Source organism: Charadrius vociferus, unplaced genomic scaffold (genome assembly GCF_000708025.1).
Source record: "Charadrius vociferus isolate BGI_N301 unplaced genomic scaffold, ASM70802v2 scaffold340, whole genome shotgun sequence".
In the NCBI taxonomy this organism is placed as follows: Eukaryota; Metazoa; Chordata; class Aves; order Charadriiformes; family Charadriidae; genus Charadrius; species Charadrius vociferus.
In genome coordinates, this window is record NW_009646631.1 from 1255773 (window position 1) to 1275994 (window position 20222).

The 20222-nt window shown below is 43.0% G+C and overlaps 1 protein-coding gene across 1 annotated transcript; it reads left to right on the top strand.

Moving 5' to 3' along the window:
* Nucleotides 1-2: 2 nt before the first annotated feature.
* Nucleotides 3-5760, top strand: SLC30A1 (solute carrier family 30 (zinc transporter), member 1; the record flags this gene model as incomplete). Its single annotated transcript, XM_009888596.1, has 2 exons — nt 3-567; nt 4080-5760. Coding segments are annotated over 2 exons (1476 nt in total), but the record flags the coding sequence as incomplete, so codon positions are not given.
* Between the last annotated feature and the right edge of the window lie 14462 nt (nt 5761-20222).

Genomic DNA, 20222 nt, shown 5'->3' on the forward strand with positions numbered 1-20222 from the left:
GGCTGCTGTGCATGCTGGCACTCACCTTCCTCTTCTTCGTGGTGGAGGTGGTGGTGAGCCGGGTCACGTCGTCGCTGGCCATGCTCTCTGACTCCTTCCACATGCTCTCCGATGTCATGGCCCTGGTCGTGGCGCTGGTGGCCGTGCGCTTCGCCCAGCGCACCCGCGCCACCAAGAAGAACACCTTTGGGTGGGTGCGGGCAGAGGTGATGGGCGCCCTCGTCAATGCCGTCTTCCTCACCGCCCTCTGCTTCACCATCCTGCTGGAGGCCATCGAGCGCTTCACGGAGCCCCACGAGATCCAGCAGCCACTGGTGGTCATCGGTGTGGGGGTGGCGGGGCTCATCATCAACCTGCTGGGGCTCTGCCTCTTCAACCACCACGGTGTCGGGGGCCACGGCCATTCCCACGGCCGTGGGCACTCACACAGCAGCAGGCAGCACTCCCGCAGCAGCCCCAAGCCCGAGCAGCCACCCGGGGATGGCGAGGCTGCGTTGCACCGGGAGGAGACCAGCACCTTGGTGGAGAACTGCAGCAGCTCCAATGGAGTCAGCCAGGAGAAGCTAGGTAAGTCCTGCGGCGCCTCTATCCCATCCCAGCATAGAGGTGTCAGGAAAGTAGGAGAGGTCACTTCCCCGAGGAAGGTGGTGGGCATCCTGCTCCCGCCTGCTGCAGGCTCCGTGGGGACCACCTGTCCTTCCTCCTGGGAAAAAGGCAAGAAACTCTCTTAGCGGTGCTCTCAGGCACACGGCCGTTGCACCTCTACCTCACACCATTCCTTCAAGTGCTAAAAGAAGTGCTCTAAGTTGTGTGTTTGTCTTGCAGACAGGTCAGAGTGTGAAAGAGTCTTAGGGAAAAGCAGTTTGCCTTGGAAAAAGTTGGTGCTGGTAGAGAAGGCACATGACAAGTGTTCTTTGCCTAGCAACACAAGCTTGTCACAAGACATTGCCCTAATGCCTGTGAACTGGCTGCACATCAAATAGAGTGCAGCTCAACACCTTGGTCCTGACAGCCAGATTTCTCTGTTGGGTCATTTATTAGCTACCTGAGAAGCTAATCTCAATCTGAACCTAACATACTGAAGTATATTCCATTGCAATAATGTTGTACTTCTTCGTGTCATCCGTATTAGTAGGAGGAAGTCTTGGAAGTTACCAGTCAGAACTGTGGAAGTCACGCAGTAGGCACTGAATGTGGAGCTCACTGGTGTCAAGAGTACATGCATGGTTTCTTCAAATTAGTTTTCTCTGGCTTTCTAAAGCATGTACCTTCCCACTCACTTGCACATAGAGATAAATTTAAAGGCTTCCCATCCCAGTTGTGATAAAACGGTCTGTTTTGTGGGAGGGAATTTCTTGGCATTTTGTTTGGGTTTTTTTTTTTAATGGCTTCAGAAGCCTGGATAGTTTATTTTGAAGTCACTTGGTCAAAGCTGAGCACTGTGTGCTAGTAGAGTGAAAGGTGTGTAATTGCTGTTTCTCTACTGTAATCATACGGTGTGCCTGTTAACCGGGAGGAAGGGGTGTCAGTCTCCAGAACCCATGTCTCTACTTTATTTTCAGGGACACTTTGGGAGACCACTGTTCCAGCTTAAATTGAGCGGAGTGAACTTTGCTACAGTTTCGGTTTTTCTGTGGTCAGACGTTCCAATGCGCGTTTGAGAAACTTAGCAGAGTCTCTCTCTCACTCTTACAAGTTTGGACTCCATGTTGGTTTTGAAAAGACAGGTTTTGCAAGAGGCTAGGAAACTTCCTCTGAATGCAGTACACCATTTTCTTGACCACATAATAAGCTCTTAATGTTGGTTTAGTTCCAACAAAGGTATCCTAATAATTAGTTTCAAACAACACAAAATTCCCTTAACCGTTGATCTGATAGATATCTTGGCTTGTGAATTGTTCTTGCACGGCGAAACATGGTGAAAAGTTGTGCTTTTAGCTGAGTTTTGGACTAGTTCTAGACTAAAAGATTATATTATAGCATGGATTAAAATGTATATTGTTTTGAGCTAATTTGGCTGGAATTTCTCATGGGTGTCCTTCTGGCAATAACAAACAATTCAGTGTGGGTATTTAGGTGGTAATAGGGCATAATTTTGGTCACAGTGAAACTTTGAAATAAGTTTGTATTTCCTTCTATGCCCTGTCATGATTATGTAATGGATGGAGTTATTCATAGTTTACCCATGGAAATGTTACAGGTAAAGGTGCTTGGAGACTTGTGGGAAGCTGTGAGATGTGTAGGTGAAGACTAGGGAGATGACTGAGAGTGGTCCTATGCCTTCACTGGAAATTACAAAGAGGGGTAGGCCCAGATTTCCTAAGGTGGAAGTGGAAAGCTAGCGATAGCCTTAGGGGCTAGTCCTGCACAGGTCTCTTTGTGCATATACTTTATGTGAAGTTATCGGTTTATAGTTAGATTTAAATAAGCGTATTTCAAACAGACACATTTTAACCTTTTGTGAGTAAAAAAATCTCAAGAGCTTGTTGGAACCCTGTTTCCTGTTACCCACCCTTATAGATAGGTCTATTGACTTTCCAAATCTTCTTTTCTCTGAGTACTTCATACGCAGCAGAGTATCAGAAAATTTCCTCTTTCCTTGCTCTCATTGTGGACTCAGGTCTGAACTCTGTAACTTGAGATATTTTCCTCTAACTTATTGATTTCTCTGGAAAGTTTCAGGTCCCATTTCCATAACTCGTAGAAGTTGTGTGGAAAATGTAGCTGGAGCTTTAGGACAGAAGTGTGACACACAAGGTTATGAGCCTGGGGCTTGGAACTTGACCCACTCAGCCACCTTTGTAGGAGCCCACCCCCTTCTTCAGAGAGGAAAGAACTTGTAGACGCTTTATGATTACAGAATCGCAGTCATGAGAGCAGAATGGCAGAAGCTGCAGGTCATACTAACATGTTAATGTTTACAAAGCTCTGAACTGAAGAACCACGGAAGCAGTTAGAGCTCCTTGGCTTGTTGGCCCGGTGGCCAGTGCCTGTTGCATTTCTTTAACACTGGAAGTTTTCTGTCCAAAGAACTTTAGAAGAAAAGTAGGAGGTTAATCATGTAAAATACTTTCAATTTTGAACATTGGAAGATGCTTTGCTTTCAAAAAACATTCTTTGTTATGACATGTGCAGTTATTTCTCTATAGCTAGTTAAGTGCAATGGAGTGGTAATACTGCAGACAAAGGAGGGCACTAAAATGTTCATTTATGCATTGCATGGTCCATGACATATGGCTTTGGGCATCAACAGCTATATATCACTTAACAGCTGCATGCCACTTAAAAACCTTATTTTTAGTACTTTTTTTTTAATGTATTCTGAAATATAAATAACACTAGTTCATAGCATCTGAGAGCTTTGGTGAGAACTTACAGTGTCCTGTAGTGAATACCACTGATAAATTCTGCGGTTCAGAGCTAAAAGTCTCATTGTATCTCACAGTTCCGCTGTCTCCATGCGCCATCTCAGAAAAACTTCCTTTTCCTTGAATTCAGAAGTCTTTTCAAAATGAACTACTAAACCTGAGAAGAAGTGACTTTAAAGCAGTATCCATACAGCTTTTGAGCTTCTGGCCTCTCAACATTTAATGCAAAATAGCAACCTGGTCCTATGGTTTAAGAGAGATTTTAGCAATGTGATTAGCCTTCTGGTTTTTCAAATGAGGGAACAGGTGTAAGTTACTTAGCTAATTAACCAGCTTTTTTATATATGCTCTGTAATTCTGCATTTTGTTTAAGAAATGAACAATGAGTAGTCAAATGGTTAAACAGCTGGAAAATGCAAAAGCAGTTTTTCAGTAAAATAAATTAAAATGCAGTCATCTTCATACTTTGTCACTATAACTTTTAAGCTCCATGTAGAAAGAATTGCCTTCTAGACTATTTAGATCATTTATTGGGAAAACTAAATATTTCTAAGCCAGAGAAAATGTTGCCAAGTGTTATGGCAAGAGCTGCTTGCTTTTCAGATTTGCACTTAATGTGGCGAGCTTAATGTTGGTTATTATTTTATATGGAATTATAGTAATGTGTAGTATTATAGCATATGCCTAATAATTTTACCGTTTTCTTGTCAGGTGATATGAAAGACGACATGACTGACCTACAAGTGAATGGGAACGCTGGTCATTATCCTCTGGATGTAGAGGAGGTTGAAGAAGACTCTAGTGCACAGCTTAACATGCGTGGAGTTTTTCTGCATGTTTTTGGAGATGCCTTAGGTTCAGTTATTGTGGTCGTGAATGCCTTGCTCTTTTATGGGCTGTGGAATCCATGCCCCAAAGATGGGCCCTGCTTTAATCCGTGTGTCAATAATCATTGCATGGAAAATGCTACTTTATCCCAAACACTTGGCAGAGCAAACAAGTCTGATCAGGAGAGCATTACGGTGGCTGGTCCATGCTGGTTGCTGTATTTAGATCCCGTCCTTTGTTTGATCATGGTTTGTATACTCCTTTACACAACCTACCCGTTACTTAGGGAGTCAGCCCTTATACTTCTACAGACTGTTCCCAAACAAATAGATGTTCATTCTTTGAACTCAAAGTTACGTACCCTTGATGGAGTTGAAGCAGTCCACGAATTACACATTTGGCAGCTAGCAGGCAGTAGGATCATTGGCACTGCTCACATAAAGTGTCCCGACCCTTCCACATACATGATGGTGGCAAAGCGCATAAAAGAGATCTTCCATGACGAAGGGATTCATGCAACTACCATTCAGCCTGAGTTTGCCAGCGTCGGCTCTGAATCAGGGAGAGGGAAATGTGAGTTTCCTTGCAGGACTCAGTGTGCTTTGAAGCAGTGTTGTGGAACGGCAGAAGATACTACTACAAAGAAGACAGAAAAATCTTCGTCGCTTAGTATTTCTTGTTCAGAAGTTGTCATTGAATTTCCGAAAACTAGGAGGACTAAGTCGGAGAGTATCCCTTCGGTTAAGCTAGAGGCAAACACCGATCAAAACGAGCAGTTTGAGTCATCTTTGTAACTCCCTGAATGGTGCTACCTGAGTTTTGGTGACTTTGACAACAGCTATATTGCAAGAGGAAGAGACAGACGTTTGAGATGCAATTTTGCCAAGTAGTGTAACTGCTGAAGTCCTTGTTCTTGTCATACTGCTAAATCTAGAATGCTTGTTTTAAAGAACATAATGTCACTGTCATGATACAATGTGTTTGTGTTGACTTTGTACTGAGGCAGACAGAAAGTGCACCGTGCTGTAACAACTTCAGAAAACCAGTTTCCACATTTCAGCGGAGACACTTTTTGCTGTGCTTCAAATTAAAATATTTTTTCCAGTGAAAAGGTATTTGAGGGATAAGCATGTAAGAACTCAATTTGTGTTACAGATTTCATGGACCTACTCTTTCCTTTAATATTTGATTTGTAGATATTTTAATATATTGTTTATTTAGAAGCCCTAAGGAAACCAAAGTTCATAGAACATTTTTAAAGATATAACTACTTAAAACTGGAAACCACTTTGCAGTTTCACGTATTTTTCTTAAACCTACATAATAATAAATGTGAAGGCTTTTCTAATGAATTTCTTGTATAGCATATTTTAAAGAGAACATCATGTGATTGTTAGAAACTGTCCCCGCCTTTTTTGGTAAGGTAGCGAGGTAATTAGAATCAACTGCTTGTGAAAATATCAGATGTGAAAAGGTTTTTTTTCTATCAGAAAGGAAGTTCAAGCTACTGTATACTACTCTGTGATCAAGACGTGAGACTGACCGACAAAGTAACACATACTTTCATATTTTATGGATTTTCTGGTGTTTTTCCTCATTTCCAAGTTGTGTCTGGTCATAGAAGTCTTTGAAGTTCAAAGAATCCTTGACTACAGTGCTATGAATGAAGAGCTGGAGCTTCATTTTTAACGGATTCTCAGTTTACTAAGATGAAAGAATTAGTTATGTCAATAAGTGCTCTGTTGGGGGAAGTCTGCCAAGCCCCAACAGTATAATTCGTGCTTTTAAGCATAGACAGTAGCCTCTGTAACTAACAAGTAATTCAGTGGTGCATTTTGCTTGTAGTGTGTCTATAAGCACTTGCAGTGACTGCAATCCTGGTCCCTACCGTGTCCTCAGGAGCCTTTAGGAAGTGGGAAGGAAGACTTTTGAGGAAGTGGGGCAGGGAGTAGGATCTCATTCACTGTATTTCACGCTTTGGGGTTTTTATGTATCACATAATTTCACTTCTTAAGTATCCGAATCTACGGTTTAAAATGTTAACTCAGTTAATTGGCAACTGGCTCTAAAGAAGCTGTTACAGTATGCTGCCAACTTACACCTTAACAAAGGAGTAACTGGTCTACGGACTCTGAATTTGGCAGACACTAGATGAGAGTTGAAGATAAAACATACAAGAAAACTAATCTAAACCCCTGACCCTTTTGATCCACCCTCAAGTTATGTATGGGAAACAATATCGTGTGATTTAATTGACTGCTCCTATGCTCAAAACTGGAAAACAACTCAGATCTTCCATTGTTTGCTCTATGACTCTGGATGTGATAAACACTCTGCCTCAGTTTCCCCATCTTAAAATGGGGATAATACCTACCTCACAGGGGTGTTGTGAGGCTTAACTCTTGTGTGAAGAGCTCAGAGATCTGTTACTGGAAGGCACTGGAAGGAGTATAAGATACTAAATTACGTGGTGTTTACTTCTTCTACAAATGTATTGCAATACCTAGGCACAACAGAGGGAACTGAGGATAGTTTTGGCCTTATGAAATTCTTTGATGCTGTGGTTTTCAGGTTTTTAACAGTATTTAAATGTAGATTTTTTTAAAAAGAATGTTTTGTTAGTGAAGGGAATGTAGCTTTGCCTCCAGATACAGAACGCCTCGCTAGTTTGCATCTCTAGTATGTGTCTCGTATGATAATTGCTCCTAAGTAGTTAAAAATAGTCTGCTGCTCGTCGGACCTGGATTAGCCCAGATCGTGTCAGTGGTCTTACCCAACTTCTCAGCAGAGCATTGCAGTCAACTCTCGATTATCCATAGGTGGATTACCAGTGTTGTGTATTAACTGTGCAGTCTACAGGGCCAGACTAGCTCTGGATCGCATGCCAACGCGTTGGCCAAATGCTATGTGCCAAAGCATTGGAAAAGTAAAGGAGCTTAGTGCAGTTTCGCACGAGCCCGCTCGCACAGGGCTTGTTAGCTTGGGTGCAGCGCAGCACCGTGCAGTTATTTTGCCTCTTGGCTGCTCAGGTGCATCCACAGGAAGCTGCAGCGCGTGGATGGGTCAGTTCAGCTTTGCGCTAGCTCGCGGATGTTGGTGCTTCCCAGCCATCAGCATCACTCACCTTTTTCTGTGTTTATGCCTGTTGTATAGTCTCATAAACTAACTTAAATATGTTAATATAGTATTTATGTATGTTTTTGTTTTGTCTGAATTATCTTAACACTTTCTCCTGTTACCTGTATATGATCTAGAGTTGACTGTTAAATGAGATCTTGTATGAGACTACATTTGCAAAATATGCTACCACTGCTAGTATACTACAAAGTATTAACCAAGTAAATTTTGAAATGAACAAAGTACTATTTTTTTGGAAATGTGTATCCTTGCTTTTTATGGTAAACTTTCACTAATTATTTTGCTTGGTAGTTTAAAATTGGTTTCAGTCATTAGTATGAATTATTGAGGTCCTGCTGTATATCACTAATGCGCCATGGAACTACTGCTCTTTAGTTTATTTTAAAAAGAAAAACCAAGACAAACCATAGTAGCACTGAGAAGCCTGATTTATTTCTCTCCTGTTGCTCTTATAAAAAGAGAACAACTATTAAGTCTTGACAGTTACCACCATTGGTTAACCGTCTCAGTAAATGCATCTGAATAGATGGAGTTGTAGTCACTAATTCCATTGTAACTATTTAATCTTCTTTTTTTTTTTTTGTGCCAGAAGTCATATTTTTCTATTTCTGTGTCCATTGCAGGCAATGGCTAGCTTAAAAGACAAAAAGCTCTCCCCCACATTATTTTTATTATCAGGACAGATGCAGATGTGACTATGATGATGATGATGGGGGCAGAAAGGGGGAGTTGCGTGGCCTCTCTGTTGTGCGCTGTGTGGCATGTGCAGCACCAGCTGGTGTTAACAGGGCCCTTTAGTCTCTTTAGCCCTCGATGGCAAATTCCCTGAAAGCATATAGTCAGGTCAGGTGGTGGCTGTACAGCAGCAGGAACACAATTTTTGTGTTTGTTCTGGCTGTATGAGACCCGACTGTAGCCTGCTAGCTTGCGATATAACTTGATTTTTTTTTAACCTGATCTGTCTGTGGTTACAGAGACTTGATTTGTTCTGAAGATCAGAATTCCTGAATACTGGGAGCATTCAAAACCACTGCACGGTCTTTTTTTTTTTTTTTTCTCCACAAAGCATTAAACTAGTGAATCTCATGTAAGTGAACACTGCAGTGGTGGGGAGCTAATTGTATTGTGTATCACATTCCTAAATTTTTAAAATAAAAAAAATATGGAACACGGATTTTAAGGAAAAATAAGTTTGTATTTCAGTGTCTAGATTGTTTATGCTTCTCATTAAATATCAGAGATGTACCAAACATCATTGGGTGAAATATTTCACACTTAGTGCATGTCTTATCCAGAAACACGCTATTTTAGAATCACTTCTTAGATTGTATCTGCACCTAAGGGTGCAGTGCAGAACTAATTCAGACACTCAGCGGGCTAACCACAGTACCGGGAAGCTTTACTTCTTAGCAGAGTAAATTGCTTCGGTGGAACCCCTCATAATTTTAGCTTTATTGCTTTCAACATCCACTCTAGGCTTTTGGTAATATCTGTTATTGCTGCATCATGGTATTCAGTATGGACATATGCATAGTTATGTAAAAGACAAAACTAGCCCCAACCTGTGACTCCCCAGAAGTCATGGCAAGGGCTCGGTCCTGTAAATTTCTGTATTCATGAATAGTTTTATTGGGCTGACGAGTAGTTACTTGCATGCAACGAATTACTTGGGGGAATGAGTCCAAAGCTGCTGCCAGTACAGCCTAGCTTTTGAAGAATGACTGAAAGTACTGAGATTTTATGGATGCATTAAAATCAGGAGTACTGTGGTGTTTTTAAATTTGCTGCAGAAATACTATCAGTGTGTTATAATTCCAGGATGTATTCCTTTTCCCCGTTCTCCGAAAAGAAAGAAGAGCAGCCCACTGAGTGTCCTAAGACTTGGTAACAAGTTTAGCTAAACTGACATTGCTGTTTGCTTCTGAAATTGGGCCATCTGAATTTATTAAACACTGCCTAGTGGAGTTAGTTTGGGGAGGAGGGATAAAGATTCTTGCCATTCTCCTTCCCCTACCCCCTGCTTTGGCTGCACTTTCTAATCTCTTCAGCTATGGAGAGACCGGGGGGGACGGAGGGGATGAATTTCATAGCTAGATGTTCAGAGTTCCACATGGAGGGAATGGGAAATACTGCTAACTATATTTAAAAGCATATAAATATGCTTTGACTATTTTAGTTGCATAGCACAGCATCAGTTACGCCCTTTTTAGGTATGCATTTAAGTTGTTCAGCTCTGTAGTAACTTCGGGTTTTTCTTTCTCTGCTGGACGGAAAGAGGTGGATGCTCCATGTGCCAGAGCTAAAGCCAGTCTTGACAATTTTCCAAATCAAACGTAGCTTTGCTGATAACAGGAGGTCTGATTAGTCCTTATGACCTTTGCTTTGTGTGGTTAGCTGCCTGTGACGTATGCTACCATGCTTTAGCAGGCTCACGTTTATATTTTTTTTCATTCACTGTGTTATCTAAGTAGTTGAAGAGCAAAACCACCGTACTGAAAAATGCCTTTCATCTGTATGTCTCCAAAAAGCACATGGGATTAATTTGGCTTCTTTTTTTTTTTTCATGTCCTGGATCCTGTTTCTGAGCAATATTGAAATATAATTGGCATAGCTAGTGTTCATTGATGATATTTCTTTTTGCCTTCTTTTAAAATAAATAATAATGGGTTTTGTTGTTGTTTTTTTTGTTTGTGTTTTTTTTTTTTTAAATTAAGTATTAAAGTCCTGAGAAAATAAATGGAGCTCTTGAATGTCAAATGCTTTTAGTTGGGATTTCTTTCTCACATCAGTTCCTAGGAAGAAATTTGGCTAGTAGAAATGCACTTTCACTGTCTCCCAGAACCTCAGAAACACATCAAAATGTAACATACGGGTCAATAAGGTAGGCTTCCTAATAGAAGTCTATACTGTTTTATAGAATGTCTTTGGAAGATAGTTACTTTGGAGTAGAAGATGGTTTGGTGTTTTTCAACTTCATTTGCTTCAATATACACTGCCATTTGTAAAGTTTGTTGGGAGAAAAGTACTGACTGCAGGAGAAGATACAGCTGCCAGCTATAATGCTGAGGAGGGCAGCATCGTTATTAATACCTGCCCAGTGCTGTTCATGGGCCTGCGATGATGAGTTCATTTTGGAGCCCTTCACCGGTGCAGCTTCAGCAGCTGCTTTTTTCTGCTTCACGAGGGAAAAGTGATTCTGTATTATTAGTTATGTATGCAGGAGGGTATGTTTGGTTGGACTGTAAGCAGTGCATGTGAGCTTGATTTTTGCCATCTTCCAAAGCTACTTCTACCTCATCATGAAAAGATGCAATTTAAACTTAATACGAACATCCTTTGTGAGACATGCTAGTGCAGGAATTTTTAATTAACAGGATGGGAAGGGAAGCTTCAGGTCTATAGCTTGCTTTTGCTTTTACGCATGCCTTTACCCGTGCCATTCCTAGACCTCCTACCCTAGATGGTTGCCTGACCACCTCAAGGACCAGATCTAGCTCCCAGGACAACTCCTTCTTGCTGCTTTTGCGTCGGAGGAGCTGATGCCACAGGGGAAGGGCAGTATGGCAGTGAAGCTGTTTCTGTCTCCAGGCAGGTGAGCACTTTCAGCAGGGACCTTCTCCTCCGTCTGATTCATGCTAGCATCCCCCATGAAGCCCTTGCCACCAAAACTTTGGTTAGCAGTTTTATATATATTATATATTGTGTTACCTTTTTTTTAATAATCAACACAAACTTTAAAGCAGTGCTCAGACCAAATTGTAATCCCCTCTCCCGTCACCCACGCTCCATTTCTGGTGGCAGCGTTGGTAGGCATCCCAGTGTTGGTAGGCATCCCAGCGTTTCCCTCACACCAGCTACTGCAGCTAAGAATAGCCGTGGCGATGCTGCGGAACAGGATGTGCAACCTGCTGGGTTTCCTGCGTTTGTGCTTGTGTTGCGGGCCTGGGCTGAAGCCTGCCCTCCTCTGTCTTCCCTGCTGGTGCTACTGGACTTGCTAGGTGAATTTGTTAGATTTAATTTGTTGGCTTAGGTTCACTGTGGGTCAGCCTACAGCTTGTTTCAGTTGCATTCTGCAGTGTAGGCTGTTGCATTCTGCAGTACAGGCGAAAACCTCAGCTGAGTGAGATAATCGACTTGCTGCCAGTCTTCATTGCTTCAGAGTACGGCTGCCGAGTGTAAGTGGTTGCTGCTGGCCTGCTGCAGACGGCAGCAGATGAGGGCTGCAGACCTGGATTCGGCTTTGCCGGTCGGTTTGATGTTACCGTGTCATCCTTCTAGCTGAGGGTGCAGCTCAGCTGGTGTGTGCAGCGAGTACAGCACGGTGAGTCTCAGCAGGTAACTCGGTCATTGGTGCTTACCTGATCTTGGTGCTCATACCCTAGTTGAGGAGCGAATAACACTCCCCCAGGTAAGTGCTGCACATATTGCTATGCCGGTGAGATTTTTGCCTTAGGCATTGGCTGGAGGCGCAGCCCATCATTCTTGTCCAGGGGTGCTCTAGGACACTCCCCCAGGCAGTTGCAGACAAGCTCATTTTCCCTTGAGAAAAGGGATTGTGTGAATTATCCAAATTTGGGTGATAATTTTCGCTTGTATTTTTGTGGCCACATGGGAAGGTTCTGACCCAAATGGATGGGGTTGATTCTGCGTGCTGCCAGCTGAGTGTAAGGATGGGTTGAGTTAACATACCAGGTAAAATCTAGGCTTGAGCAGTTCATCTTCTAAATATCCATAGTAGCAGAGGTCTTAGACTTTTACACTGTGCTGTTTTGAAGGGATTTGCTCTTTGCATACTGCTGTTCAAAAAAAAAAAAAGGAAGAACTGTGTTTAATTATCACAAGAGCTATTAGCCAGCCTTGGTAGCTGTGTTTCTAGTTTGTCTGAAAATCTCCCTGTATATAGTAGGTGCACAGTAGAGACACTGAGGAGTGAGTTGGCAACCCATCGCTGAAAAGGAGGTGTTTGGTACATATGCCTCAGTTTGGAAGTGGAATGACACTTGGCACCGTAATGTCCCAGTTATCTTTTTTTGAAGAAGTAGGAAAACTACAGAGCTAAATATTGAGTCAAGCTGCGTGGGCAGAGCTCCTGTGTCGGGACTGCGCTGACGTCATGGTTGCAGCGTGACATCGCTAGCCCTATGTGAAAAGCTCAGAGCATTACCCAAGCCGTATACATTATTCAAAATCTCAGTAACATTTGCTGAAAACTTGCATGGATTTTTTTCCTTTAACAGATCCAGAGAAGTTGAGCCACGCGGCTTAAACATCTTGCCACCAATTTAGAAGATGAGCTGGAAGGCTTTGGACCGTGGTGTGTAATTCACCTGCGTTGCAACAGTATGTGCTGCTCTGGAAAAAAATGTGCCATTGAACCCAGAATTTGAATGCCATTGCCCTCGTATGCCCTTTCTAAAAGTATCTCTGAAAACGAGGTAATGTCAAAATAATGTTGCTCTCCTGAAAGCTGTTTGGATACTGAAGTCTACAGCTTCTGCAGTAGCCCTTCTGTCAACAAGAGGCTGACTGTCTCACTCGCGGCGCTCCTGATCACAGGTGCATTGCAAGACCAGCATCTGTGGTGCTCTTAATTGCTGGCCTCTGCCCAGACAGTTATCTTAGCTATTACTGCGTGTTTGGGAGTTTCGCAACAATTAATGTGACCTGGAAAAAGAAGGGGACAGGCCCTGAAGTTCTTTAGATCTTTTTTAAGAATGGAAAATTCGATCTGCGAGATTTTTGCCAAAACTTTCAGCTCTAGTAGTATCAGGAATGCAGATCACTTCTCCCTTGGTGGTCACTCTGATTAGCGGAGAACAAATTAAATTATAGCATTAATGGAGAAAGATGAGCAATGGAGTGTGTATGGGTTTTGCTTTCGGACTGGTTATAATTTTTTCCCCACTGCAGCTGTTTTGGTGAGGGTAATGATGTTCTTTGGTCTTGCTCTGTAGCTCTGTATTGCTTAACAGCTTATTACTGTGATGTCTGTGGAAACGAAAGTTAGTGAAAGACATGGAAAAAAATGCTTAAACTGATCACAGCTGAAACTGAGACCTTAATCTTTCTGAGACTGAGAAGGTGGCCGGCACGACCTTAGCTGTTACGTTAGGAAAAGACAGTGCGAAATATCAAAATTCACACACAGCTATAAAACTGGTGTAGAAAATCAGGTAGCAGTAGTTTTGTTTCATATGAGAAGCAGCCTATATTAAGAGACTGCAGCTTGGCAAAAGTAATGTCTTTGCACAGGGGCTTCGTTGCTGGCAATGGTTAAAATCCTGATATAGCAGTATTTCTCCAAATGACTTAAGGTAAAGTAAGATGTAGAGAGTCCTTATGCAATGTGGAGTTCCCCTTTCGAAACAGCAGTTTGGAGAGAAAAAGTCATTGGTCTGGGCTAGGACAAAAATTGCTTAAACAAGATAAACAAGGGTGGACTTCTGCCATCTTTCCCTTCTCCTTTATCTCTAAACCTTAACCTTAAATTACAAATCTGAGGTTAACGCAGCACAGTGCGTCTGCAGCTACTGGAACCAGCTACATTTTAGTAGATCTTACTTTTTCCATGATGATGAAGGTTTGAAGATTCCTCTAGGTAACAGAAATGTTTCTATTCTTTTAAAGTTCAAATGCAAGTATTTTTTAATATTACTGTGAATGTTTTCAAATGAAATAATTAGTTCTTCTGATAAAGTGTTTCATAATCAAGAAAATTATTTACTAACTCTGTATCCTTGTTTCTAATCCAAGTAGTTCACAGAATAGAGAAATAAACTTAATTTTCAAAAAGCTGTCCAATTTTTGTGGACATGGTATGTTTTAAAAATCAGCTAGAAAGAAAGGAGGTTTCAGTCATAAAATCTGAGCTAACTACACAATCTTGGTGGCAGATCACTCGCCACTAAGAAATACTTCGGCACTATGCAGAGCTCTGAGTGGCTGTAGAACATGTGAGAACAGGGACCACAGTCATAAAATAAGGTGGAAAAATCTTTGCTTGGGCTTCACAAAGGAGAAACTACTTCAGTGGTACATGAGAAAAGGTATCTGTTCCCTAGTTGCGTTTTTGCTTGTATTATACATAGCGTCCTGCAAAACTAACCCTTCAAGATACTGGTTATGTCATGATGACTTCATTCCAGAAATACCAGATTAGATCCTGTCCTATAAAATTGTTCATCCAGGCAAGTGAAAATATGGTAGGGAAGAGTGGAGAGCACGATAGATGCATGTCTGGACTGTACATCACTCAGCTACTTCTTCGAGTACATGCATTCCTTCTTTTAAATGATGTGAAAGTGTGTTCGGTGTTTTACCCAAATCTGATCATCCTGATTTTCAAACAACTTTGTTCTGACAGTTTATTTTTGAAGGAGAATGTCTTAACCAAATTGGCTTCAGAGCGTCTTGCCACAACAGTGCCTTCAGGTGCCACCGACAGTGTATTTTTCTGTGCTCAGTAAGAATGAAAGACTCTGAACCAAGTCACATACTGGATGGAGAATATTAAAGACCTGGAAATGTGGAAGAATGTGCTGAAGATGAGGCTAGATGATTAATTCTCAACACCTTTAGCCTTTGTTAAGAAAGGCTTTTTTTATTTTCCTTTTTATTTTTTTTTCCTGTAAATTTGATTAATCCCACACAGAGCTGCTCATATTCAGCGGAAGAAAAACTTTAGATTCACTGTGATTTCACCAAGGTCTAAGCTGTTTACTAAGTAAATTGGGTAAGATGGTAATGGTTGTTACAGAACCCCTTAGAGCATGTTTTACATCTCCTAGCTTCTATGATAAATAGATTACGAATATAAGAGTATGCCTTGGTACAGCGTTGGGAACTCTGACAGAGGTGAAAAGCACTCTATGTTCATAGCCCACATGGGGCTCTGACCTCTGTCATGCTTTTCATCCATGAAACGTCACTAGATAGTGTTTAAAGAAATCGGAGAATATTCTCTCAGACTAGAAAATGAGACTAGTTAATTTGTAAGTGGTTCTCTGAGTGGTCTTACTTGTTTCCATATGGACTTCACTTTCCCCAAAAATCTAAAACTTCAGTTTAAGGATGACCTCGGAAATACAGATGGGAGGCGGCTTGTAGAAATCTGGTGGGTAGCCAGCTGGACTACAGCTGTGCTAGGGAAAGAAGCCATCCTCCCTCCGACTGCACCCCAGCCAGACCCAGCCTGGGGATGGAAAAACAGCAGTCCTTCTGGGAGAAGCCCAGATTGCCACTGTTTAATCCCTGCTGTACTGCACCGGTCTGGGGGTTGTAGCACGCAAGAGAAGCAAGGGCATCGCAGCCCTGAGGTGGGACATGTGCAGGCACCTAACCCGTCCTCTGAGCAACTCCTGTCGCAGAACACGCATCTAACAACAAATGCAAATACAGTGCTGTCCCTCAACGTTTAAAACTCTCACTCTCTGTATAGGAAAGGCCTCCAAATCAAGGCCATGTGATGGATTGGTGGAAACAGCACCACCAGTATGCAGCAACTTTTATACTGGGCTACCAGTCCAGTTATTCCTGGAAGTAATACCGCTGCTGAGTTTAGGTCGGACAAATGAGTCTTAAAACTCAATTTAGGCAGAAGTGACTGCTTAAACTTGGGTACTTCTTTCCTTGTGCCACGTGGCTTTTCTAGGTTGTCTGCTTTTTCCACAATGACTTCTAGGCACTGCTTGGGCAGGGGTTGTCCCCTCCCAGTGTAGCACTGAGCTTGTGGGTAGGTATCCTCCAGGCAGGGCTGATGGATGCTTCCTAATCTGGTAATGGGGAAAAAGACCCACCACTAGAGAGTTTGCAGCGCTTCACTAAATAAGTAACAGATACTAAAGTCTCCAGGACTTTGGAATCACATGGACTCTGACTTTTCATGCAATGCTATAGTGTTTAGGTAAAAGGTTAAAACTGTACTTACTCTAAAATAAACCTATATCGTAACATGGAGGCAGAAAGACAGACAGAATTAGTACTATTTCCTTCTTTAATAGGAGTCAAGCTGAGACAGAGAAGGAGAGTTTATAAATGTTTTCTGATTAGGTTTTTTCCTTTCACACTTTGCATGACTTCTTGTTAGAAGACTGGAAACAGAGTTCTGTTAACTTTTTGTTATTAAAAAACCAAAGAGCAGTCTTGGAAAGAAATTGGGGTCCTAGAACACAGCAGGGTAATGGGAAACTTAATAAATATCCTGTTGTTATAACATCTGTCATTTTAGCATTAACAAGCTCATGACTTTAGCTGTTGTATGATCACGGCTCCACTCTGCAGATTAAGGGAAAGGCTGTTAGACCTTTCAAGTAAAAGCTTTATGCACGACAGGATGCTTTAACCTCTTGTATCCTGAAGCTAAAGCAGCCTGAAAGTGATACTGAGACGGACTCCTGTGTGGGTCAATTAGGAGGGATACCAAAGCAGTTAGGCTCAAGGGTTTTCCTCGTTTTGCCCTCTTTGATGTCCAGAGCCAGAAAAAAAACCCAAAACAAAAATAAGGTGGGTTGGGTTTTGGTTTTTGGTGTTTTTGTTTTGTTTTGTTTTGTTTTTTAATTTTGATTTGGCCATAATTTGTTTCTCTTAAAGGTTGTAGAGAGGCAATTTAAGAGACTGTCTTATTAAATGAATAAACATCACTGGAGCAAAACTACAGTAGATGTCCATTGGTTTTAAGGTAGTAAATGTATACCAACTGCAAACACAGAGTGTTATTTTTGCTCTTTTAAAGCAGGCCTATGTAAGGACCAGAACAACTGTACAAATACTGAACTCTATATAGTGTCTCTCGCCACCTGTTTCTATGATTTCTTTAGCCTGTTGACTCATATTTTTCTTTTCTGGAAGCTAAGGAAAATGCCTGCCATGCTGAAAATGCTCCTGGTTTGGTTTTAATCTCAGACGAAGTTCATCCAAAAATGGTCATAATGTTTCTGACTTCTTCATTTTTTGCTTTTATGTGTCAAGTAGTGAAATGAGAGCCCTCTATGAACTGTATGCTGCAATGATACAGCAAACATCACTCACCCAGCACATGACTTCTTATGTTGGGAGGAGCAGAGGGGCTGAAATAAAGAGGTTGTCTTGGTGCTCTGGAGAAGTTTGTAGCATGTTGGGTGCAAGCAAGAGCAGTGGTTTTAGAAGAGAACCATAGCCATCTTGTCCCAGAGCTCTCTGTTGTTCTCCCTTGTTGTCCTCCCTCAGGGCAAGGAGGCACCATGTCCAGCTCACAGCTGCCTCCAGGACTGGTGTCAATCTACAGAAGTATCAGTGAGCCACGTGTCTCATAGGATGTAAGGACAAACCACCATGTTGACATGCTGCTTAGATGCTTCTGAAAAGCTCAGAGGCATCAGTTTGCACTCCAAAGTGCTTCCAAGCCCCTGCGTACTTTAGGAGCCTACATCCCAAGTGATTTTTCATAGAATTTAGGCTTCTTAATGCATGTTTGGCACGATAAGGCTCCGTAAAGCATGTTTGTTTGCTCCTAAACAGGATTGAGATGTTCTTGGAAATGCTACTATTCTGTTAAGGGTAAAAAAACGCTTACAAATGAGTAAGGCCAGGTGTACAGAAGGGATCCTATCTCGTGTGGCATGACTGGAAAGCACAGACACGATCTGGGGCACACAAAGCCCTTGCTCAGGTCATTAATTAGCAGTGGGTTTACTTTGTGTGCTTTCAACTTCTATTCCTTTTAATGACGTTAAAGCAAGAGCAGGCACCTACAGCCTCCCCACAAATTTTGAAAATATCAGCACAAACGTTTCAGTAGCTGGTGGTGGTTTCACTGCAGTGATGGGGAAGAGCTTTTTTTCTTTAATGGTTTAACTTCCTGAACTATTTAAAAAAACCCCACCTGACTCCAAACCACTTTTCATTCTGAAATACTTTTCCCTTTTGTCAGTGAAATTATAAGTTCAAATTCTCACAATGTTTTGAGTAGAACAAAACATTTGGACCCCAGTAGCTTTTGCTAAAGACTTTCAGAGCTGCTAACATGCTAGAAAATCAATTATTTGCACGGGGGTAATTAGAACCCATCGAAGAATGAGAGAAATGAATTCCAACAATGAAGTTCAGTGGTAGCGCTAAGATCTCGCAATTAAACTGTGCTGTAGGATTATCCATATTAGCACATGAATTACTCTTTAAATTATAAATGTTGAACCAAATAATTATCTACAGCTTCTGGGAAGGGCTAATCGGTAAGGTTAGACGGGTGAAAGACTTTACTTTTGCAAAATACAAATAGAAGACAGCTTGCTGAAAACACAACAAATTGTTCCCCATGGCTGAATCGCCAGGTTAAGCCACGTTTCTTCTTTTTGAAATACAGGTGGCATGTTATGCTTTTTCCCATTTAAAACCAGGCAAAATTAGAGTGATCAAAACCTTGAGGAACACCTACCAGGTTTCCAGAGACTGGCTGCAAAAACCTACGGAGCTGCTAATCTATGTCCTTCTCGCTCCAGCAAAGAGGGTGCTGGGAAGCTCAGGGGCCGGCTGTGTGGCAGGGAGCGCAGCTGCGCGGGGGTGTTGCTCTCCCTTGGATGCCAGCGTGGGCGAGTGCAGCCTTGCTGCTGCGCCTGGGCTTGCGGGAGCCAGCTGCCTCCAGAGGGGCTGCACCGCTGCAGTCCTCACGCGTGGCTGCAATCCTCATGCATGACTGCGATCACCTTGCACAGCTGCAATACTTATGCACAGCTGTAATCCTCACGCACCTCTGCCATCACCATGCATGGCTGCAGGCCTTGTGCGTGGCCGCAATCCTTGTGGATGGCTGCAGTCCTCGTGCACAGCTGCAATCCTCACGCACAGCTGTGCTGGGGTGGCCCTGGGCAGGTGGAAGGGGATTGATTACAGGGGCTTGGCGCAGAGGGGCAGCCCCACACTTATCTCCCAAAGCAGCCCGGCGCCACCCTGCCTCTCCCCTGGGCAGCAGGGCAGCCCGGGGAACGCTGCGCTTGGGCTCGAGCAGGCTCTGTACAGCAGCAATTTACTAAGCCCTCCACCGCGGCTCACTTGCCCAGGAAGGTTTAGCCCACACTCCAGCCCGTGCCAGTCGCTGAGTAGGGCATTGCCTATAGGATCAGTCCTGCTTTCTCCTGCTGGTGGGTCCCTGTCCAGAGCTGCCTCACAACCGCCCCAGAAGACACCAGGCCACCGGCACAGCTCGTCCTGAGCTCAGCCTGTGGCGGAAACCAGCACAAAGGGGGTTTGTGGCAAATGGAGCGACAGCGCGGCTTGCCGCAGGGCCGCTGCACAACCCCAACGATGTGAGGGCAGTCGCTCACGCTATAAAGTGCAATTTGCCAAAATGAAACCGCTCCGGCCACATGCACCCGACCACAGCGTCCAAGCAGCGCTGGAATCACTGTCACCGCAAGGAAATGGGCGGCTGTCATTAGCAGGGAAGTTCATCTTTTACAAGAGCCACAACGGGCCATTAGCTTTCAGCCAGGGTTTAGGGGTGGGAAACAGCTTTCCTGTTGGGCAAACCTTAACAAGGAAATAACTGACTCCAAACATCCAGGGGTGGCGGGGAGTTCAGAGCAGAGTCAGCTCTGAACTCCGCAGCTTGAGCTCCTCAGTACAATGCAGCCGGCTCCTGCACATGGAGGAGCCGGTGGCAGAGCTGCAGGGAGCTACCCTTATTTATTTGTTCCTACTGCACGGGCTGAGACAAGGGCTGTGTTTTATGTTCCTCTGCAGGAAGGTGATAAAGTGCCTGAGAGCTGCTGAAAACCATTCACCAATAAATTAAAAGGGAAAGACCGTTTCTCGCGCCTGGGAAGGAGAGCTGAGGGATGCTGGAAGGCAGAGAAGACCGAAATGGCACATCGCACGGCAGCATGGCAGTAGGCACCGCAGCAAATTTTCTGGTTT